The sequence below is a fragment of the Hemiscyllium ocellatum genome, chromosome 6 (genome assembly GCF_020745735.1).
Source record: "Hemiscyllium ocellatum isolate sHemOce1 chromosome 6, sHemOce1.pat.X.cur, whole genome shotgun sequence".
Classification (NCBI taxonomy): domain Eukaryota; kingdom Metazoa; phylum Chordata; class Chondrichthyes; order Orectolobiformes; family Hemiscylliidae; genus Hemiscyllium; species Hemiscyllium ocellatum.
In genome coordinates, this window is record NC_083406.1 from 90,050,806 (window position 1) to 90,076,082 (window position 25,277).

At 41.0% G+C, this 25,277-nt stretch overlaps 1 protein-coding gene across 2 annotated transcripts in view; it reads right to left on the reverse strand.

Moving 5' to 3' along the window:
- The window catches only part of LOC132816810 (heat shock protein 105 kDa-like), a 92,471-nt gene that overhangs the window by 63,305 nt on the left and 3,889 nt on the right, over positions 1–25,277 (reverse strand). Inside the window, exons 2-4 of one of the 2 annotated variants that reach the window (XM_060826774.1) lie at positions 15,618–15,675; positions 5,132–5,269; positions 1,288–1,410 (exon numbers count right to left, since the gene is read on the reverse strand). In XM_060826774.1, the coding sequence (XP_060682757.1) occupies positions 1,288–1,410; positions 5,132–5,269; positions 15,618–15,675 (319 nt within the window). Of the gene's footprint in view, positions 1–1,287; positions 1,411–5,131; positions 5,270–15,617; positions 15,676–25,277 lie in introns of those variants that run through there. The other variant, XM_060826773.1, reaches the window with a different exon arrangement.

Consider the following 25,277-nt stretch of genomic DNA (forward strand, 5'->3'; position numbering starts at 1 on the left):
AATCAACACACCAGAACAGGAAGTGCTGGGAGTATCAGTGGAAAGAAAAAGTCCTGTGACCATTCTTTAATTTCCAACAATTTCTGTTTTTGCTTGTTTCAGATCTGTTTTATCTAATCTTTATCCAAAAATGTGCAAGTTAGGCGGACTGGCCATGCTAAATTGCCCATAGTGTCCAGGAATGTGTAGGCTAGGTGGATTAGCGATGCAAAACGCAGGGTTATAGGGACAGTGTAGGAGAGGTGGATCTGGATGTGATGTTCTTTGAAGGGTCAGTATGGATTTGATGTAGGGATTCTGTGATAAGATAGATATCATCTTGAGCTGGTTATGTCACTCTTTAATGCTATTACTTTATTCATTATTATGTTTGGTGTTAATTTTGGGATTCTCTGCTGCAATTCCTTAGTAGTTTCCTTTGGTTGTTTGGCATCCTGATCTGTTACTCTTACTTAGCATGTATATACCTTGCAAAATTAATCTGGCATGTTCAAAAACTATTTAATAAATAGGTTCTAAAACCAGTAAGTTAAACAGACATATTATTATTATTATTATTATTATAATAATAATATCATTGTTGATGCAATGGAGAAGTCCAGAAAAATTTGGAAAAACCCTGCCACAAATATCCTGACAAGGTCAATTTATCCTTTTCTAACTTTTGCTTCTAACACAAGAAGCAGAAAGTCAAGCTACGGAAGCCACTTATCAGCACTTCTGGAAGGTGCCAGCAACATACATGACCCCAACTAAATCTGTAACTTAGCTAAACACAAGAGATGAGAGCCCATTCACAGGTTGGAACCAGAGAGTCAAGTATCAAGGATATTAATAAGCTATGGTTACTTGTTAAAAGGACAAAATTGACAATCCTTGGGCATCACAGACAAATACACAAAATCTTTGTCACCTGTAGACAGATTTATTGACAGCACTGAGTATTCGGAATAGACTGCTGGTTCCATCCATGGCATACACCTTCAGTCTAATGCTGTTCTCTTCTCCATTCTCCACAGCAGTGCACAGTACACAGTGTTGACAGGTCTCCCTTCAGGTTGGACACACTGACCCTTCAAAATCCTCAGGCTGCCTACTACCACTAATTAGCTGCACTATTAGAGGTGGCTTTTTCACTGGCCTCCTCTGGAAATTTATGATTGACGTCCTGCCACATACATCACCTTGGTTTGTAACCCAGAAATTGATCAGAAGCTGGTATACAAATCAAATCTTGAAAATTTAGGCTAATTAGCTTATTTCAATTTCTAGCGCCTACATACTTACAGAAATAACGCAGTCACATACAGGTTTTTTCAAATTGGTCTCTGCTGTTTCCTTTAGTTTGGTTAGGAGCATGGCTGTGATCTGTTCCACATTAAAATGCTGCTCTTTATCCATATACATCACCTAAAATTAAAAAAAAAGCTTTATATAAAAATAAAAGAGCTGAAATGAGTTTGCTTAAATGGCCACTAACATTTTTCTGTAATTAAAGATCATCCACATCTCATAACTTCTTCATAACAATTCCTGAAAATGGATAATGTGCATCATTCCATCATCCAAATATTTTCTTACTTGATCTTCCCAATTTATAGTTTTTACATCTAATCAGCAATGCCAGCTCTCTAGAGAATGAGATGATGCTTTCGTTCACCTCCCAAACATTTTAGGTTTATTTGATTTAAGAAGGCTACCGTCAACTTATTGATGTAATAACTGAAAACAAGATTAAAATCAAGCCCGACCTGAAATTAGAGGCTTTGAATTTCATGAACTAGTGACCTAAATCCAGAAATACAGGGAGGTTCAGATCAGATCGGGTAAAAATTTTCATGTTTGTTCATCCCACTTGCTTTGTGACCAATTAAGCTGGGACAAAGAAAATTTGAACAATAAATAAAATCTGTCAAGCACAAAGCTGAAGTTCTATATTGGAGAAAGGCCAATTTTGACAGTATTAGGCAAGAACTTTCAAAAGCCGTTTGGGGGCAGATGTTCGCAAGTAAAGTGACGACTGGAAAATGGAAAGCTTTCCGAAATGAGATAACAAGAATCCAGAGATAGTATATTCTTGTCAGGGTGAAAGAAAAGGCTGGTAGGTATAGGGAATGTTGATGACTAAAGAAATTGAGGGTTTGGTTAAGAAAAAGAAGGAAGCATTTGTTAGGTATAGACAAGAAAGATTAAAACTATCTAAGGATTGACTCAAAGATAATAGGAGCATACGCAAGAGGGAAATCAGGAGGGCATAAAGGGGACATAAGATAGCTTTGGCAAATAGAATTAAGGAGAATCCAAAGGGTTTTTACATATACATTAAGGACAAAATGTTAACTAGGGAGAGAATAGGGCCCCTCAAAGATCAGCAAGGCAGTTTTGTGTGGAGCCACAGAAAATGGGGGAGATACTAAATGAGTATTCTGCATCAGTATTTACTGTGGAAAAGGACATGGAAGATATAGGCAAATAGATGGTGACATCTTGAAAAATATCCTTATTACAGAGGAAGTGCTAGATATATTGAAATGCTTAAAAGGTGGGTAAATCCCCAGCACCTGATTAGGTGTACTCTAGAACTCTATGGGAAGCTAGGGAAGTGATTGCTGAGCCTCTTGTTGAGATATTTGTATCATCGACAGTCACAGGCGAGGTGTCAGAAGACTGAAGGTTGGCTAATGCGGTGCCACTGTTTAAGAAGGGTGGTAAGGACAAGCCAGGAAACTAAGGACTGGTGAGCCTGACGTCAGTGGTGGGTAAACTGTTGGAGGAATCCTGAGGGACAGGATGTACAAGTATTTGGAAAGGTAAGGACTGATTAGGGATAGTCAACATGGCTTTGTGCATGGGAAATCATGTCTCACAAATTTGATGGAGGTTTTTGAAGAAGTAACAAACCAAGAGGATTGATGAGGGCAGAGCAGTAGATGTAATCTATATGGACTTCAATAAGGTGATCAACAAGGTTCCCCATGGGAGACTGGTTAGCAAGGTTAAATCTCACAGAATACGAGGAGAACTAACCACTTGGATATAGAACTGGCTCAAAAGGTAGAAGACAGAGGGTGGTGGTGGAGGGTTGTTTTTCAGACTGGAGGCCTGTGACCAGTGCAGTGCAGGTTCGGTGCTGTGTCCTCTACTTTTCGTCATTTATATAAATGATTTTGATGCAAGCATAAGAGGTATAGTTAATAAGCTTGCTGATGACACCCAAATTGGAGGTGTAGTGGACAGCGAAGGAGGTCACCTCAGATGACTACAGGATCTGGACCCAGATGGGCCAATGGGCTGAGAAGTGGCAGATGGCGTTTAATTCAGATAAATGTGAGGTGCTGCATTTTGGGAAAGCAAATCTTAGCAGGACTTATACACTTAATGGTAAGGTCCAAGGAGTTTTGCTGAACAAAGAGACCTTGGAGTGCAGGTTCATGGCTCCTTGAAAGTAGAGTCGCAGGTAGATAGGATAGTGAAGAAAGCGTTTGGTATACTTTCCTTTATTGGTCAAAGTACTTAGTACAGGAGTTGGGAGGTCATGTTGCGGCTGTACAGGACATTGGTTAGGCCACTGTTGGAATATTGCGTGCAATTCTGGTCTCCTTCCTGTCAGAAGGATGTTGTGAAACTTGAAAGGGTTCAGAAAAGATATACAAGGATGTTGCCAGGGTTGGAGGATTCGAGCTATAGGGAGAGGTTGAATAGGCTAGGGCTGTTTTCCCCGGAGCATCGGAGGTTGAGGGGGGACTTTATAGAGGCTCATAAAATCAAGAGGGGCATGGATAGGATAAATAGGCAGAGTCTTTTCCCTTGAGTCGGGGAGTCCAGAACTAGATGGCATAGGTTTAGGGTGAGAGGGGAAAGATATAAAGGAGACTTACCAGGCAACTTTTTCATGCAGAGGGTGGTACGTGTATGAAATGAGCTGCCAGAGGAAGTGGTGGAGGCTGGTATAAATGCAGCATTTAAAAGACATTTGGGTGGGTATATGAATAGGAAGGGTTTGGAGGGATATGGGCTGGGTGCTGGCAGGTGGTACTAGATTGGGTTGGGATATCTGGTCGGCATGGATGGGTTGGATCGAAGGGTCTGTTTCCATGCCGTACATGACTTTAAAACACAAAGATATGGAACCTTTCTTGGAGAAAACAAGTAATTTTTGAACATTCAGTTAACACATGTGAGCTTTGCTGGCAGGCCAGCATTTATTGCTCCTCCTGAGTTGCCCTTGAGGTAGTGATGGTGTGCTGCCTTCTTGAACTGCTGCAGTCCATGTGTTATGGGTAGAACCACAAGGTTGTTAGGGAGGGAATTCCTGGATTTTGACCCAACAATGAAGGAACAGCGATCTATTACCAAGTCTGGATGGTGAGTAGCTTGGAGGTGATGTTCCCATGTATCAGCCGCCCTGGTCCTTCTAAATGGTAGTGGTCATGGGTATGGAAGGTGCTGCTAAGGATCTTTGGCAAATCTATGCAGTGCATCTTGTAGATGGTATGCATTGCTGCTACTGATTGTCGGTGGAGGAATGAGTGGATGTGGGATGCTTTCTCCCATATGGTCAAGTTTTCGGAGAGTCATTGGAGCTACCTTCATCCAGGCAAGTGGGACTATTCCATCACATTCCTGATCTATACCTTGTAGATAGTGAATAGGATTTATAGAGACAGGTGGAGAGTTACTTACTGCAGCATTCCTAACCTCCGACCTGGTCTTGTAGCCACTACGTTTATATCGTGAGTTTAGTTGAGTTTCTGATCAATGGTATCTCTCAGAATGTTGACAGTGGGGAATTCAGGGATCATAAAGTCATTGAATGCCAAGGAGCAATGATTAGATGGTCTCTTTTTGGGGGTGGTCATTGCCTGGTACTTGTGTTGCACAAATATTACTTGTCAGCCAAGCCCGAATACTGTTCAGGTCTAGTTGCATTTGAACATGGACTACTTCAGTATCTGAGAAGATGCAAAAGGTGCTGAGTATTGTATAATCAGTAGTGAGAACCCCCACAGTTCAAAAAAAAAATTGGTGTTACGAAAGAAAATACAACATATATTCTAAAAATACCATTATCCAGTCTTATCGAGAGAGAGCAAAAATATGCTTGTTGATAACAGCATTCAAATGAACTTGCCTTAACTCCAACTCCAGGTTCCATTGGAACAAGATCATAAGCCAGCTTATTCTTCAGATTTTGAACAACAGGATCACTAAATGCTCGACCATGGAATCTTTTGAAGTTTAGTATGGTATTCTTAGCGTTTGTAATCAGCTGAAAGTTAAATAAAAACAACTGAATCTCAATCAATCACCAGATAATGTTATCAATTCACTCACTTACAAGCCATAAATGTTTAACTAATAATTATAGACATAGAACAATTTGTAATTCATCTGATCTGCAACGACTTAAACTCCAAGAAATCTCTATTTGCATCTAAAACAGATAAAAGTAACAAAATTTAGAGTCTCAACAGTAACTCACAATGGATTCTTTTTCTATTCCCATACTTTTGGTTCTAGCTATTTTAATCAATCTTGATATGACACACCTTTTGGCCAGGCGATACTGGATTCTGGACAAGACCACTCCCTTCTGAGTCTATAGCTTTGGTCTCTGCCTATTTCTCATCTTCTCACTGTCCTTTGGTAACAGAATCAGAGATGTACAGTAAGGAAACAGACCCTTTGGTCCAGCTCGTCCATGCTGACCAATATTCCTCCGGGTGCTCCGGTTTCCTCCCACATTCCAAAGATGTACGGGTCAGGTGAATTGGCCATGCTAAATTGCCCGTAGTGTTAGGTAAGGGGTAAATGTAGGGGTATGGGTGGGTTGCACTTCGACGGGTCGGTGTGGACTTGTTGGGCCGAAGGGCCTGTTTCCACACTAAGTAATCTAATCTAAGTAATCTAATCTAATCAAATCCCATTTACCGGCACCTAGCTCATATCCTTCCAAACCCTTCCTATTCATATACCCATCCAGATGCCTTTCAAATGTTGCAATCGTACTAGCCTCCACCACTTCCAATGTCAGCTAATTCCATACATGTAACCACCCTCTGCGTGAAAAAAGTTGCCCCATACGTCTCTTCTATATCTTCCTCATCTCACCCTAAACCTATGCCCTCTAGTTCTGGACTCCCCCCACCCTAGGGAAAATACCTTGTCTATTTATCCTACCCATGTCCCTCTTGATTTTATAAATCTCTAAGGTCACCCCTCAGCCTCCAAGCTCCTGGGAAAACAGCCCTAGCCTATTCAATCGCTCCCTATAGCTCAAATCCACCAAACCTGGCAACATCCTTGTAAATCTTTTCTGGACCCTTTCAAGTTTCACAACATCTGACCGATAGGAAGACGACCAGAATTGCACGCAATATTCCAACAGTGGCCTAACCAATGTCCTGTACAGCCACAACATGGCCTCCTGTACTCAATACTCTGACCAATAAAGGAAAGCATACCAAATGCCTCATGCACTATCCTATCTATCTGCGACTCCACTTTCAAGGAGCTATGAATCTGCACTCTAAGGTGTCTTTGTTCAGCAACACTCCCTAGGACCTTACCATTAAAGTGTATAAGTCCTGCTAAGATTTGCTTTCCCAAAGTGCAGCATCTCGCTTTTTATCTAAACTAAACTCATCTAATTAGTTTTCACATGAATGCTAATAAAAAGTGAGGTCTGCAGATGCTGGAGATCAGAGCTGAAAATGTGTTGCTGGTTAAAGCACAGCAGGTCAGGCAGCATCCAAGGAACAGGAAATTCGATGTTTCGGGCTAAAGCCCTCAAAATCATTCCTGATGAAGGGCTTTAGCCCGAAACGTCGAATTTCCTGTTCCTTGGATGCTGCCTGACCTGCTGTGCTTTAACCAGCAACACATTTTCAGTTCACATGGATGCTGACAGCATCCAGCTCTATATCACCACTACCTCTCTGGATTCTTCCTTCCTTGCTAAGTTATCAGGCTACTTATTCAACCTGGATGAGCAATGTTTTCTTGCAATTAGATACTGGGAAGACTGAACATAGTGTTTGGTGTCTACTCCAAACTCCTAGCTATGACTCCAACCCTCTCTTTGATAATAATTGAAGATTAAGTCAGTCTGTTCACAACCTTGTCATTTGACCCAAAAGATGATTTTTCAACTTTGTTCTCACCATCAGTAGGACTGTCCTCCATTTTTGGGACATCTGACAACATCCCCGTCTCAGCAAACTTGCTGCTGAAACACTCATTTGTGTCTTTGTTCTCATTTGACTTGACTGCTCCAATGCAATCCTACCATAGACTATCATTTGCAAACTGGGGTCATCCAAAATGCTACTGCATGTGTTTTAACTTGCAGCAAGTCTTATTTATCCATAAACTTTGTTTTAAAATACTTATGTTTTTAAGTCTTTATAAGTTTTTCTCTAGCTCCAAAAACCCCTATAGATATATATGCCAATTATCCTCATACTGGTTTCGAGCATTTCCAGTTTTAATCACTATTACTGGTGGTTTTGCCTTCAGTTCCCTGAAAAGATCCTCTCTTACACTTGTCGCTTTAGCTTGCTTTCCTCCTTTAAAAAAGGTACAGTACGTCTTAAATCCTACTTTGATTGAACATTTGATCACCTGACCTCATTCCCTCAGGTTGCTTGATGTTGTATTTTGCTTTATAATCATTTTGTATTCGAATATTGTTCAGCACAGCGCTTTACAATTTTTGTTTGCTAGCCAGAATACCTGCTTTCAAACTTAACAGCTCTCTCAATTTTTAAAGTCATTTTACTGTATTTTTCTTCCTCTTTGAAAGTTTCAGAGCTCAGTGTATTTCAAGGGTAAACTAGACTTAGAATTTGTTAAGTCCTATTTGCCAGATGAAGGGATTACGATTCAAAAGCTGTGTTTGTAATTTTGAAGCAAAACAAGCAGCATGAAAAAAAATGTATGCAAACAACCTACTTCCATGATTTTAGAGTGACTGCTAGCATCACATGTTATGACTTGGTATTAAAACTTCACTGGTGTCCTGTGCACCCTGGGAGGAGTAGAGTAACTGCAGATTTTGGACTTGCTTTTTTTAAAAAAATTCCTATAAAAAGGACAGTTGCAGCAATGCATTGCCAAATACCGGATAAAAATCACTCTTGACAATTAGTAAGGGACTAGGGACAAGAAAAATGGTGTACCATGACTATCACTTTGTTCCCCATATCAACAAACCACCCTGGCAGTATAACTCAAATGGGTGAAGGAAGGCTAGGTGAATCCAGTTTCTGCTGGGCAGGAAGGTTTGTATGAACCTCACAAACAAATGGAAATGGGCTGTTAAGGCTCATAAGCTCACATCCAAAACATGGCAGCAATGAGTCAATGAATGCATCTGCACATTACAGCTCATATCCACCACCAGAAGGGAGGTCCAGCAAACTCAGGATCCATTGGAAAGGTGTACACACCTACATTCCATCCCTCAGCCATTTGTCCTCAGGAAACAAAGTAATGACAGGGTGCACCCAGCTGGACGAAGAACCAGACATAGTCCCTTCAGAAGTCTCTACTCAGAACATGTGAGAAATGAGTGGTCCCTCCGCCTCCACCCTGTCTGCCATTTCCTTGTTGCAAGTTTGCATCAAAGAATGTCAATTTGCATCTGGCAAGACAACTATCCACATATCTAGTCTGTTCAGACACAAGCCCACCACAACTTCCCTGAACAAACCTCTCGGATCAACAGGCTGCACAACCAACAAGTCTCCCTCCACCACAAAACTAAAATACACAAAGGCAAAGGGGAAAGGAAAGAAATAGACTTCTCAGAATACATTGGTGGCACATGTAACAGTGCACCATACCTTATTTTGCACTTCAATAAAAGTCACTGCTGTCACTTTACACCTAGTAATTTATCTCTCCATGCAGCTCCACATATCATTATTATAGTATAGGGCAGAACTTCAAGCCACAGGTAATATTCCATTGTGGAAAGTCTGTAGCACCATCTGGAAGCAAGAAGAACAAGGTGCATACTGACACGTGCACTACTGACATCTTTGGGTCTCCTCAGGCAACATCCTAATTTTTTCATGGCCACTGTGCTGAAATGTCGTGGTCTGAAGTCGTCAGTGATGTCTGGGTTAAGGAGGTACAATAGGATTATCATGGAATAGGTAAACCATAGGTTGGTATCCTGAGCAGTGCATGGGTCCACAAGCAATGTCCTTTCCTCTAAAAGCCCCGATATGGTGATCCTTTAACCATCACCTGAAACAACTCTACAGAAGCCAATATCTCATAACCAAGTCATCCTTTTACACATGAACAGCACTTGATGCCTTCTACAGAGTCAGGCACTACAGCGTCACTGTCTCTAACACTCAACCCTTACATTAGCCAGGCTCCCTGATTTGACCAGCTTAACAGCCCTACTCAAGGAATGCATTCTCAGGTCTAGATGGTTTACCTCATTATACTCACTATACCCCCCTATAGGTTAAGTAACTTACTCTTCCAATCTGGAATGTGGTCAGTCCTTTCTTCCCCCTATGTACTAATGATTTCTGGTATGATGGAAAGTGACGGTTAGTACTCCTCAGCCAGTAGCTTGCATAATTTTCATCCCTTATGTTGCTCCCAGCTTGTAGCCCTCAACCCTACAAAATAACTTTAAGTGTCCTTCCCACTGTAGAGGATATTGTTTTCCCTCTTCACAACTGTTTCTCCCCTCACCACCCCCCCCCCCCCCCCCCCACCCCAGATTCAGTAGAGGGACCTGAAGGATTGAATGACCCAACACAATAACCCCAGATCCTTACTGGTGGTTGCACAATCTCCTCCACCCTGGACCAGTTGCCAAGGTGCTACAGAACTACTTCCCAGAATGCAGAATCACGGACACCTGTCTGAGGCCACTTTTACTGAACAATCTCCTGGATTGATAATGGGAGGATGCCTTCAACTTACTGTCAGAACCCCCAAATGACAGGTGTTTCTATAGACTTTGAGGACTCCTTCCTTAAGACTCAAGACGTAGTTGCTTGCTTGCTGCACATGCAGTGTGATTTGCTGTGTAAGATGGTGGCACATTTGCAAACGCGAGATTGTGCTGTTCAGCAAGATGTATTTCTTCTTGATGGAGGATTCCTGACAAGCAGGGTAAGCTCTACTATCCTTGCACAGTAAGGCAAGGCATGCATGTTGGCAGAGAGGAGGAGGAATTTCTTCAGCCAGAGGGTGGTGATTCTGTGCAAGTCATGGTTTCCACAGACTTCTCTGGCAAAGTCATTGAGTGTGTATTTATAACAGGAGATAGAGAGTAAGGAATCAAGGGCTACAGGGAGAAAGCAAGAGAATGAGGTTAAGAAACAAATCAGCCATGATCAAATGGCAGAGCAGGCTCAGTGGGGTGAATGACCTAATTCTGCTCCTCTAATCTTATGGTGCTGAGAGAGCACCAGGAAAGCAAGGTACAGCATGGTCAAGCTGGGTCCCTGCCTGTGCACTGTGCCTCTACTAGAATCTTTCAATGTTAGTTGCTGCTGTGTCCTGCAAAGCAAGTCTGTGCTTCCAAAGTACAGTTAAGTTGTTCTGAACCTGGAGGTCTTTTGGACTAAGTAGCGAGCTGAATTTGCCAAGTATCCACTCTTGTTTCCATGTAGAGTTTTCTGAATGTCTAGAAAGCTGAATATTAGTTAGCTGTTGGCCCATTAACAGGGTTTTTAAAAAGTAATATTCCTCTTAATCATAATCTCACTGCCTAGTGAGAAATTTGCTGCACTGCTTGTCAAAAAGGAAAGATAAATGGAAGGAGATGCTCCAGGTGTCAAAATCGGCTTTGCCAGATTTCTTGCCCAACTCTTACATGAATCTCACCAAAGCGCATGTTACTTAGCCCTCAGTAAGTCTGCTCATTGTGACCAGTATAATTGGCTCATTTTCATCATTATCTTCTTAGTGATTTGTGTCAGTTTGCCTCTTTTAGCGTCATACTTGAAGTAAATAACTTTTTAAATAAACAATAACTTTGGACATTCCTGGTATCACTCACTGTATTCCATTTGTGTCTTCTAGAATAGCTAACTCTGCTCAAAAAGATATTTTCCTCCTTATTCTTCTAACCTTTAAACCTTTCCAACGGATTGGCAGTGTTTAATAATTAGATTTTGAAATTTTGCAATCATTTAATTTGTGGAGTGTTACCACAAAATGTCCCTGATGTTCCATAGTAGTTAAAATCCAAATTGATATTGTAATTTCACCCTGCACCCATTGGAAACAATAGCTTATGAAACAGGTTTATACCAATTCAAGGAGCATGGGCCATATAGTATAGAATCAGAGGACTGAACTAATCATAATCTCCACTTGCTTTCTACTATTTTTGACAAATGGTCAGAAAAAGTTTTGTTTTATGCCTGAAAATATTTTTTACAATTTTCAAAAGTGAAGTTTCAGGCAATCATTCTCTCCAATCATGTACTTCAGTTAGCCTGCTGCCAAAAGGATCGAACCACAGTCCATCTTTACACATGCACACATTTATTTGGAAAATTAAAACATTGGAAGCATTAGGTCAAGGGATGAGTGTTTTAAAAAAAAAAAATTTAGTACCACAATTGAATTGAGTTCCCATTGGTGTACACCTGTGGTGAGCACAGGTAATACAATTAATATACAATTAACATGATAAAGGTAGCACAACTTTTTGACAGTTTCTGTAGCCACTGCACATTGCTGAGTAGGAGTGGAAGTAGTATTCCTGAAGATGGTTTATGGGTTGGACATGGTTTTCTACAGGATACCCTTCTTCTCCTCCTCCCGTGTAATGCATCCTCTCACTGTGTCCTAAGAATGTCCTAAGTAATGCAGGTGGTGCTGCATTACTGCTCCTATACCTGTGTGAAGTACTGATTTCTCTTCCTTTCCTTGGTAACCAAAAATCTTTAGCAACTTGCCACAGTGCTTTCAGAAACTGTGCCTCAGCTGCAACTTATTGAATGGCCCTTTAAAATGGCCCCAGAAAAAGTGAATTAGTTCATCTGAAAGTAAAGCATCATGCAACAAGATATTTTCTGCAAATATGTTGACCATATTTGGTATCCTGATTTTGCATCAGCCTGCACATGTCACTAGATTTCATGCAGCTTGTGGCTAGCACTGATAGTGCACATGAAAATTTTTGTTAGGCCCTCATAACACACTTGGAAGCTGTGCAACTGAAAGTTTATGCCACAGGGTCTTAGGTACCTGCTGTTCTATTACTTTTGTAACATTCTAAAGACATGGAAGGTGGTATTTATTCTTAAACTAGTAATTGCAGATTACTTTGAAAGTTCAATTGCAATTCTTGAACTGAATTGAAATGGATTTGAATTCACAAGTTTACTCAATTTTTGAATGACTTTGCGATTTTTGAGAAGATTTGGAGCTCAAGTTGATGGTAAGTATGGAAGTTAACTTGCTGAGCTGGAAGGTTTGTTTTCATATGTTTCATTATCATGACTAGGTAACATCAGTGAGAGTCTCTGGTGAAGCACTGTGATATGTCCTGCTTCGCTATTTATAGGTCTTGGTTTCTTAAGGTGGGTGATGCCATTTCCAGTTTTGTTTCAAGGGAAGGTAGATGGGATCTAAAATTGATATGTTTATTGATGGAGTTCTGGTTAGAATGCCATACCTTTAAGAATTCTCAGACATGTCTTTGTTTCACTTGTCCTAGGATGTGTGTTGTCCTAGTCAAAGTGGTGTCCTTCTTTATCTGTATGTACACAAACTAGTGATATAGTGGGTCATGTCATTTGGTGGCCACTTGGTGTTCATGTATCCTGGTGTCATGATTTCCTGTTTGTTTGTCCGGTGTTTTTTTAAAAAACAGTTCTTGCATGGTATCTTGTAAATGACAAGAGTTTTGCTGGTACTAACTAACGGATCTGTAGTCTCCCTACCTGGTACACCAATTAGCCAAGGAACTCCATCAAAATCTAAAACACCTAATTAAAAAAAGATTCATACTACACCGTTCACTCCATCTAAGAAATCCTGAACACTAAAGACACCAAGATAGAGGAGGATGAAATAATGGTGCCCTTTGACGTTATAGCCCTTTTAACATCAATTAACATTGCCCTTGCCAGAGAAACACTGGCACAACTAAGAGGAAAACCAGGACCAACTTCATCAGCAAAGACAACACCCTCAAGCTAGTTGACCTGTGCCTCACCACCCACTTCACATTCTATAACAAAACCTGCAAACAGGACAACGGAACCCCATGGGATCACCGCTATCAGGGCTCATTGCGGAAGCAGTAAAGCAGAGACTTGAACAAGCTGTCCTCCCACGTATCCAATCCAAACTTTGAGTCCACTACATGGATGATGCTGTTGTCATCACAAAAATGGAACAAATTAGAGGAAACATTTAACACAATCAAAAATATCCTGACAGGTGTAAAATTCACAAAAAGAGAAAGAGAACAACAACAGACTCATTTCTAGATGTGACAATTGAATGTCCAGTTAATGGAGTTGCAAATCAACATCTACGGAAAAACACAGACCAAATGCTTCTGAAGTTAAGTAATCATCCCAAACATCCTCAAATGGAGCTGCATCAAGACATTTCAACAAGCCACATTACACTGAGCACCCAAGAACTACAAAACAGAAGAAACATATCTGTATAATGTTTAAGAAAAACAGGTACCCAATAAACACAATCTGCCAATTCCTCAGAAACAAACCCAAACAAGCAGACACAACACAACCAAAAGGCTATAGCCACATGACTTTCAGACTTGGCATCATTGTAACCCACAAACCTACCAACACACTTAAACAGCGATTAATAAATCTAAAGGATCCATCGGATACTACCAGCAAAACTAACGTAATTTACAAGAACTGTAAAAGAAAAAAAACACTACATCGAACAAACAAGCAGGAAACATGAACACCAACTAGACACCAAAGGACATGACTCACTATCGCTAGCTTCCATACATACAGACAAGGAAGGACACCACTTTGATTGGGACAACACAATCAAAACAATAAGCAAAACAAAAGACATGCATGAGAATTCCTAAAGGCAAGGCATTCTGACTAGAACTCCATCAATAAGCGCAGACTTAGATCCTACCGACCTTCCCTTGGAAAATAAAAGAACTGGAAATGGCATCACCCACCTTAAGAAAAAAAGATCAAGTAGAGAGGATACTCTCACTGATGAGTGTCATGGTGACACAACATCTGAAAACAAATCTTCCAGCTCATAAGTTAGCTCATCTTGAATAACTGAATCACTTTTCACTTCCTTGGAGAAAAATCTTTGAGATGGACTGACACTATGCTTTTGAAATAAGGTACTGATATAAACTGCTAAAGTCTCTCATTTCACCCCCACCCCCCCAGAAGAAAAAAAAAGGAGTGTGCGCCTTTTCATCTCATGTGGATTGTGCCATTAAATTGTTTTTGTGCTTTTTCTCCTGATTTATTCTCATGATACTTGCAGTTGCAATGCTACACTTGCAAGCATAGAAGGAGACTAGATGACTTGGAAAATTTATGATAATGGTGCAATTACTAGGTGAAATAAATGCTAAAAAAAGTTAAATCTGGAATAGGTTTCTAAAATCTAACACTTGTAAGTTTAATTTCAGGGAACAGTCACTTACAATTAAACTTATTGCACCAAAATAGCAATCTCAGCTCTCATAAGCTATAAAGGACTCAATTACACAGAGACATTAATCTCTCAAACGTAGCCCAAAATTTGACACAGGATACTATTTATGAATTCTGAAATAAACGTGAGGCACCATAGTAAACGTTCAAAGCATACATTCTATTGGTGCATCTGCCAGTCCAAATGTAATCAGTAAGTTAACTTTCCTCTTGCTTTCCAGACCGTATCACAAGCTACTAAAAAGTGTACGGCAATGAACATTTAGAATTCAACTCTTGGAATCATATGGTACTTTATAAAACATATTACAGAGGAACCTCAATTATCCAGCATTTGATTTACCAAATGCCAGATTATCCAAAAAAGATTGCAAAGGTCCCACTGCTTGGCTATGTTATCTGGCATTTGATTAACTAAGTGAAATACTCCCTGCCCACGTCCTTTGGATAATCAAGGTTCCTCTGTACCTGGTGATAAAATACTATGTCTACTCAGAAAAAGGGATTATTAACTAAAACGGATGGAAACGACACGACCAGCTATCCCTAGTAGCCATACACTCGGATGACAAACAACATGAATTTGATTGGGACAACACCACTATTATAGGACAGGCCAAACAGAACAGCCAGGGAATTCCTAGAAGCATGGCACTCATCCACGAATTCGACCTAGACCCTATATACCGGCCACTGCAGCGGACAGCTACTGACAACCGGAAGTGGCAGATTCAAACCAGTATAAATGCCAGAGGAATCAGCACAGAAGCGCTTCACAGGAGGCTCCCAAGCACTGAAGATGTCACCTAGAAAAGGGACAAAACGTTTGCAAGAAAAACTCCCAGCTCGGCGAACAGAACCACAACAATAAAACGTATGGAGTTGTTAGTCTTATGAAACTATTGTCCTAATCTTGGAATAGGGAAAAAACAAAAAAGTTACCTGATTTTTGGCTGCAATTCCAGTAGCCCTATTCTTTGATCCAAAGGATACAACTGCCCTAGTAAAACAGAAAAAAAAAGTTCATTGGAGTTTCAGATTTCTGCACACGAAATGCAAATCAACTGATTTAAAATGAATCGGATTTAACACGTGAATCCTTTTCAGGGAAGGAAAGAAGTTAATTTTGAATGATTGTGGTGCAGTAAATAAAGGGAACATTTATAATATAGTATCTTGACTGAGGCTGGATTCTGTATGGTTGCTCTAGTCTTGTGGATAACAACAAATAAACATTTTTCCAGTTTCCAAGATGACTAATTAAATGCCTCATCTATGATCTTGTTTTTTTAGAACCTGATAAACGAATAACTGTATTTATGAGAAACCCGGTCAAGTCAAAAGTTTATATCAGTTCTCAGAGTGAACAGAACTTCTGACACTCCCGTTTATATATTTTTTTCTTTTTTACCCCCACACTACCGCCTAACTGCAGTAGTGCTTATTTCTTCCCCAGCACCCATGCTGTGGGAGTGCAGGTGAGAGACAGTGAAAGACACAAGGTGCACACATCTTTATTCAAATTTCCACCACCAGGAAGGAAAGAAAACATCCAAGTAGCCAGTGACAAGCAGTGCCCTTCACATCAAAGTGCAATGCTGTGTGATCAAACAGTGAAGGGGAAGGCAGGGATCAAATCAAAATAAAGTTGGACGGGGAAAAAAATAACAAAGATTAATGCTTAACCATCTAAATATCCCCAAAACACACAACGGTTTATTCTCAAGAGCAATAAAAGAAAGAATAGAATTTTCCAGAGAGTATACCTCTAACATTCTGGCATGCGTGGTCTCCTACCATTGTCTCTGAAGTATTGTAGACACCGCTTATGAAATATAATCTAGTATGTTTTTCATTCACATTTCAAAGAAAAAGGTTTCATCCTGAACTCAAACAGGAGAGTTTAATTTTCAAAAGAAAAAAAAAATTAGTGAGATCCTCTGGGATGCTTATTCTTATCAAACCTTTCACTGATTAAACCATATTTAAAAAACTTCCCTTTGCCAGTCACTGTTTGAAACCAGCCCCCTGAAAAAAAGGGCCCACAGCAAAGCAAGGACTTATTACCATTCATATGGATTTTATGAAAGAATCTTCTAGGTCTACAGCAAACTTTAAACATAGAATTCCTTTTTTTTAAAAAAATAGATTGTAAGCATTTCCACAATCTTACAAAAAATAAAGTAATCTGACAATAAGATCGTTGCTCATCCATTCCTTTCCCCCCACCCAGTGAGTTTGTTTCTTCTTCTGCAGTGGCCCGGAGCAGAAGGGAGACGGTGGTCAGTGGCTCGAAGTGGAGCAGGGATGGTGGCCAGCGGGTCTGGAGTGAAGACAACTCCTGGTTGGTAACTGATGGAGCCTGGTCAGACCACATGGAATCCCAATAGAAAGACTAATGTCTATCTTTTTAGCTTTATTTCTTATTTTCCTGAGCTACTATTCATATCTATAATGTATTGTAACTTTTTATCTTCTCTTTTTTTCGTACCCAAGATTTGTACCTAGGTATTTTGCACCTAAGATGGTGCCAGGTGTTGGTGACATTGTACACTTTTCACTACTCCAGTTCTTTTGTAACTTGAGTATACGTGACAATAAACCTACTTCTAATTTCAATGGTTCCCAAAAAAAATAACAATACTATATTTTGCACCCAAAGATTTAACTTCACAGTGTTTTAAAAATCTGTTCCAGTTTTCATTTTCTGTTGAGTACCTTCAAATGATTCATGGCAAACACACATGCTTTGGATAGTTCCTGAAACTCAAAACATTGATTGGAAACAGAATCCTGGAGCTTTTGTTTAGCAATCCTTTCCCCCCCCGATCAATTTAAGTGGTCGTGTCACTCATATTCACATATTACTTCTAAAGGATGGGAATCCTACGCACTCATTAAGAGTATGCAATACATCCGGCACTGGTGGGGCAACCTGATCGCTCTCATGCGCCTCGTCTTCGTATTGGTAACATCACTAGATAAACCCAGGATTTTGGGATAGTAATGTTGTAGGGAGCTTGTTTTGAATTCTATCCTGTAGAAAATGAAGTTTAAATTCAATACTAGAATAAAAAAGAAGGATCCCAAAGGATTACCATGAGTCATCATAAACATTAGTGAATGAGATCAATGTGCCTTAAGGGAAGGATATTTGCCATTCTTTCCTGGTTAGAGCTACATATGATTCCAGACCCATCGCATTGTGGTTGACTCAACTATACTGAGTAAATAGTGATGGGCAATAAATGCTGGCATAGCCTGTGACATCCACGTCAAGGATGAATACATGCATTCAGTAGTATCTGGTTTCTATGAAAAACCTGTCTGTAATTCTGTTTGCCTGCTCAATCTGGCTGTTATTGTCTCAGAGGAAACTGAGAAAGTCATTTTAAAACATTTTGTGTTTAGATGGAACTAACTTGGAGATGTCTTTATGGCTCTCAGGAAGGAGAGAAAGACAAAAACTGAGAGTTGCCATTACTCTCAATATGGCCACTAAACACAGCTTATCTTTTAAAGTGATACAGATTTACACAACCACATAACAAAGCAGTGCTTAGCAAGGCTCAAACTGGCATGAAAAGAAAATCTAAGCTTCTGTCTATATCACCAGTTGAGTGTATGGATAGTGCCTGCTGGGGCTTCAAGCACCAGAGTGGCTCTGGCTTCTTATTCACCTGCAGCCTATTCTGTGTCCCATTATTGTTGTTGATACGCAGTGGACTTCAGGCAAGAAGCTCAATCTAAAGGTGTATGGCACGATCTTGACGCGCATGTATAGTATCCACAAATTTTGTTAATACACTTGCTGCTGCAATAAATGGTAAGGCAATTGAGAAAGTAGCTACGAGCAATAAGATTTTATTAAATTTTAGAACATGACCTTTAAAAATTGTCCAATAAATTTTTAATTTTACTGCCAGGTTTCCCAACTCTGGAAAATTGAGTCATTAGAAGTTCAAATTGTTGAGAGGAATATTCTCAACCACCCTTGGTATTGGGTTACTCAGTTACATCTGCATGTACACTCACCACCAATGAAATTGTAAAAGGAAACAAACTAAAATCAAGATAGACAGCAAAGATGATCTCAGAGGACAATAGAACCGTAATCAGAAGGGCTAAATGGGGCGAGCAGTGGCAGATGGAGTTTTAGTTTAGATAACTGAGGTCACGCATTTTGGCAAGGCAAACCGGGGCAGGACTTAAAGATAATTGTATGGTTAATTGTTGCCAAACCACCTGACCTGGGGGTGCAAATGCATAGTTCTTTGAAAGTAGAGTTGTAGGTATACAGGGTGGTGAAGGCAGCATTTGGCCAGACATTGAATATAGGAGGAGTTGGCACGTCATGTTACAGTGTACAGGACACTGGTGAGGCCACTTTTATAATACTGGATGCAAATTTTGGTTAGCCTTCCATTGGAAGGATATCATATGATTGGAGAGTGCAAAAAAAAAAGGATATTGCAGGGATTTGAGCTGTCCAGAGTGGTTGAAAAGGCTGGGGCTATTTTCCCTGGAAGAGGCTGAGGGGGGACCATTTTCCTAGGGTGGAGTCAAAAACTGGAGGTCCTAGGTGTAATGTAGGAAGGGAAAAGATTAAAAGGACCAGAGGGGCAACTTTTTCATGCAGAGGATGGTGTGTGTATGGAATAAACTGCCACACAAGAAGTGGAGGCAGGTACAATTACAGCATTTAAAAAAAAGGTACCTGGACAGGTTTGTGAACAAAAAGAGAGTTGAGGGGGATATGGGCCTAGGTCAGTTTGGGATGTCTGGTCATCATGGACAAGTTGGACCAAAGAGTGTGCTTCTGTGAGGTCTGACTGTGATTCTATGGACTGTGAGCTGGGTTAAAATTCTGTCCAGTGTCACTGCGACTGTATCTAGAGAAACTCTGCATGGTCAAGTTTGACTCCAGAGTCCCGCTGCAGTGAGTTCTGCCCCCTCACATCTTAAAAAAAAAGTTATGACATCAGTTCTGTGTATTAGGTTTAGATTTTATTGTACTTCTATATTGAGTACACTTGACAGTGTAAAGTGTGTAATGTCACCACACGATGCAAAATAAAACTAACTCAGTACTGCTTTATTCTACTGATTGACAGAGAAAAAGGATTAAAAGAAGAAAATTCAGAACTCAAACTGGAGACCAAAGTCATGGTTTACCAGGTGGAGATCGCCATGTTCCCATATGCAGTGGCTACTTGGACAACCTAATGCAAGCAACCCAAGGCACAGGAGACATAGCACTACTTGAGCTTTTAAGATTCTCCAAATCCAGTAACAAGAAGAGGTAGTCTAACAGGAAAATTCTCTCCCAATCCAGCATGCTTGGAAGAGGTACTATTACTCAAAATCTCCTTTGGAGAGGACATAATATTTGAATGCCTGCTCCTAAAGCAACTGCACTACTTAGAACGTGTTGCAGTTGATAGTGGCTCAGTGTTAGCACTGCTGCCTCACAGTGCCAGGGATCCGGGTTCGATTTCTGCCTCAGCAACTGTGTGGAGTTTATGCAAACACCCCGTGTTTATGCGGGTTTCCTCCGACAACTGCGCAGGTCAGGTGAATTGGCCATGCTAAATTGCCCAAAGTGTTAGGTGCATTAGTCAGGGTTAAATATAGGTTGGAAGAATGGGTCTGGGGGGTCACTCTTCAGAGGGTCAGCGTGGACGTGTTGGACTGTTTCCATCTAATGATGCGTTTGTTTGCAATTGTATGGACTCTGAATACACTTTGTTGCTGAGCAAGTTAACAAACTTTGCGACATATATTAAATTGTTGTAATATACTCAAACCCCAACCAGCTCAAAATCAATAGCTGTAATCACACTTCTGTTCACCCTGGAGTAGTCCAGTAGCATAATGCTAAGGAAGCCTGCTTGTCATGGGGGAACTATCAAATATACGGAGGAGGAGCTTGACAAAATTACTAACATGCTTGCCATAGGCAATGGTCTAGGTGCGGATGCTATACTGTCTGCACTCAAAGCAAAGGGGACCAGCATTCTTGCACAAATTCTGGAAGGGAGGGTACAATGCCCTAGGAAATTACTGACCAAAACAAAAAAGACAGCGTATATTCAGACAATGTTTGGATGATGGGAAGAGTTCTACTGGTGTTCTGGCTCATGTGTTCAGTTAAAATTGCAGTCTGACATCAAAACCCAGTGTGAAAGATCTACTCTCCTTGCAACTACAACAGGAATGCTGTTTAAAAAAAAACTAAAATATCCTTACGAATAAATGGCAATTCACTTTAAAATATAGAGAGGAGGTAAACCATTTACTGACATGAATGAGAGTTTCTTCTCCAGATAGAGTGATGGAGGTAGAGTCAGCAGAGTCTACAACTGCTAAAGAATGGGCAGCAACGGCATAGTAGTATTAAAATTGTTGGATAAAAGTAATCCGGAGACCCTGGCAAATGTTCCAGGTAAAAGAAAAAATGATGGATCAGTGGGTCAGGCAGCATGCATGGAGAGACAGCAAGCTAACGTTTTGAACCTAGATGACTCACCTAGTCCCACCTGCCTACACCCAGCCCATATCCCTCCAAACCCTTGTTCATATATGCCTTTCAAATGTTGCAATTGTACTAACCTCCACCACTTCCTTTGGCAGTTCATACCATACACATACTACCCTCTGAAAAAATTGCCCCTTAAGTCTTTTATATCTTTCCCCTCTCACCACTCTGAACTCCCCCACCCCAGAGAAAAGACTTTGTCTATTTATACTATCCATGCCCCTCATGATTATGTAAACCTCTATAAAAAGGTCATCCCTCACCCTCTGGCACTCCAGGGAAAACAGCCATAACCTATTCAATCTCTCCCTGTAGCTCAAAGTCCTCCAACCCTGGCAACATCCTTGCACATCTTTTCTGAACCCTTTCAAATTTTACAACAACCTTCCGATAGGAAGGAGACCAGAACTGGACGCAATATCCCAAAAGTGGCCTAACCAAATGCCCTATGCAGCTACAATATGACCTCCCAACTCCTGTACTCAATACTCTGACCGATAACAGAAAGCATACCAAACGCCTTCTTCACTATCCTATCTACTTGCAACTTCACTTTCAAGGAACTATGAACCTGCACTCAAAGGTATCTTTGTTCAGCATCACTCCCTAGGACCTTACCATTAAGCGTATAAGTCCTCCTAAAAAAAAAATTTGCTTTCCCAAAATGCTGCACCTCACATTTATCTGAAATTAAACTCCATCTGCCACTTCTCAGCCCATTAGCCCATCTGATCAAAATCTGAGGTAACCTTCTTCACTGTCCAATCTTGGTGTCATCTGCAAACTTACTAACTATACCCCTTATGCTCAGATCCAAAATCATTTATATAAAAATGACGAAAAGTAGTGGGCCCGGCACGGATCCTTGTGGCACTCCACTGGTCACAGGCCTCCAGTCTGAAAAACAACCCATCACCATCATCACCACCACAACCCTCTATTTTCTACCTTTGAGCCAGTCCTGTATCCAAAATGGCTAGTTCTCTCTGCATTCCATGAGATCTAACCTTGCTAACTAGTCTCCAATGGGCAACCTTGTCATGAAGGGAGGCCCCAGGCTTAAATCTCACCACAGGATGGTAGAATTTGAATTCAATCAAAAGCAGTTGGAATTAAAAAAAATGTCTGAGACCATAGAACCATTGATGATTGTCAGAAAAACCCATCAGTGGGAAAACACATCTTTAGGGAAGGAATCTGCTGTCCTTAACATGATCTGACCAACAACTGGCACCAAACCCATAGTAATTATGGTTGGCGCTTAAAAAAAAAACCCTCTCAAATGGCCTAGCAAGCCACTTAGTTGTAAGCAATTTTTAAACTCAGTGCAAAAGGCTTAAACACTTGCAGTTAGAAGCACAGAGCAGTTGCTCAATCTTATCTTCTTACAGGGAGGTGCCCAATTAGTCTTTAACCAACTTGATTCCCTCCAAGTGATATAGAAAAGGTTGAAGGCACCAGATACTACAAAAGCTGATTTTCTGGAAACAGGATTGAAGACATAGTGCAGAATTTGCAGTCTCCAGCCAAACTGATCCACTACAGCTGCAACACTAGCATGTGCCTGACAGTGTAGGAAACTACCCACACTTGCCCTGTACACAAGGATCAGGAAAATCTAACCTGGCAAAGTATCATTCCATTTGTCCACTCTGATCAGTGAAATGATGGAAGGTAAACAGTGATCAAGCAGTACTTGCTTCAAATAACATGCTCACTGACACCCAGTTTAGCTTCCACCAGGGCTACCTGGCTCCTGACCTTAAATGAGTTGGTTCAAACATGAAAAACCACAGGTGAGGTGAGTGACTGCGATTGAAAGGCCATATTGGAGGCATCCCTGCAGAAGTTACTCTGGATAGTGAATTGGCCTGATCATGATCAGTTGATTCATCCTCTCTTTGCTCAAAGATTTGAAGTGAGGAAGTTTTCTGATGATTTGTTCAAATGTTCAGCACTATTTGCAATATGTCAGATGCTGAAACAGTGCAAGTCTAAATGCAGTAAGTATCTAGGTTGGGACAGATTCCATAACCTGCATAGAGCAAGCCTAAATGGCTGATCTGACCTACACTCACTTGGAACAGCTTGCTGTGAAGTCCCCCATGATAGGATGCCAGTGCACTGTAGATTTTAGTTGTGCTATTTTGTTATTGCAGTGGTGATGTATAAAAACAATTAGTTGCACATACACACTGAAGAAGGCTTTCTGCAATTCTGTTCATATGCTGAAGAAACAGATTTTGACTGACAAATAGGCCAAAAGAAATGCTAGTGTCTGTAAGTAAAACTTCCAAATTAATGTTTGGAAAGTATTCTGACTCATCATTGTTTGATATCCATCCCACAATGGTGTCATCAACAAGTTGTAGGTGATGTTCATATGGAATTTGGCAAACTGTCATGGGTGTACAGGGAGCAGAGTAGGGGGCTGGGAACGGATCTTTGCAGGGCACCAATGAGGGGGCCAGGAAGCTGAGGATCCAGTTGCAGAGGGCTGAACAGAGATCTAGGTTGTGGAGTATTGAAATTAGTCTGGTAGGGATTAGGGTTATCCAGATTCTCCAGGGATGAGTGTAGAGGAAGAGAAATGGTGTCTGCTGTGGACCCATTTTGCCAGTAGACAAATTTTTGGGAGGCTACAGTTGATGTGGGCCATGACCAACCTCTCAAAGCACTTTTTGTGACTTTGGAGATCACAGCCACAGCCTAAATCATTAAGGCATTTTAAAGATATTTTCTTTAGTACTGGGGATGATGGTGGTCTTCTTCAAGCAGGTAGGGACTTCAGATTGTAGCAAGGAGGGGAAAGAAGATGTTAGCAAATACCTCTGCTAGTATGTCCTCGCAGGATCTTGTTGCACAGCTAGGCACTCTGTCTGGGCAGTAACTTTCCTAGGATTTATTCTCAGGAAGACCAATTGATGTTTACAGTGGTAACAGGTTTGTCCAGGGCTGTCGGGCCAGGTGACACTGTGCCACTGGCATTCAGCTCAAACTGAGCAAAGAAAGCATTGAGTGCATTGGGGAGGGATGTGCTTTTGTTCACTGACTTGCTCTGTTTCCTTTATCCTGTTATGTTGCGTAGGCCTTGTCACAGTTGGTGGGTGCCCGCATGGTTAGTTTGAGCCTCTAACTTGGTCAATACGGTCTCTTGGCATCTGATGGCTTTGCCGAGGTCATCCCTGAATTTTCTGTACAAGTCGGAGTTGTCCAACCTAAATACTGCACATCTGATCTTCAGCAGGCAGTGGGGTTTCCCAGCTCATCCACAGTTTCCAATTGAGGAACACATGAATTGACCTCTTTTGGTATGCATTTGACAATAAAACGTCTGTGACGGTGGTGGCGTATTGTCTCGGGTTGTCGGTTGGATTCTTAAATATGGTCCAGCCAACCAACTCCAAGCAGACCCAGAGAAGCCCCTCTGGTGCCTCAGATCAGCAAGAGACTACGTTCTGTGAAGGACCCTAGCATTTGAACTTCTGCTTGTAAGCTGGGACAACACCACAGCATTGTAATCGGATTTCCCAAATGACAGATAGGGTATGGAGAGGTAGGTGTCTTTGATGGTTGTGTAGCAGTGCAGTTACATTCCTGACTTGGGTCTTGTGGATGGAGGAATCGGGTGGAGAGTTACCCACCCCATAAATTCCCAGACTCTGCTCTACTCTTGTATCCACAGTATGTTTTACACTTGGTCCAATTTCTGTCAAATGGTAACCTCGAAGATGCTGATAAAAGGAGGATTCAGCTATGGAAATGTTTTGGAACATAGAGTCATAGAGATGTACAGCATGAAAATAGACCCTTCGGTTCAACTTGTCCATGCCAGATATCCTAACCTAATCTAGTCCCATTTGCCAGCACTTGGCCCCATATTCCTCAAAACCCTTCCAATTCATATACCCATCTAGCAGCCTTTTACATGTTGCAATTGTACAAGCCTCCACCATTTCCTCTGGCAGCTCATTCCATATGCACACCACCCTCTTCATGAAAAGGTTCCCCCCAAGATCCCTTTTAAATCTTTCCTCTCTCGCTAAAAGCCTATGCCCTCTAGT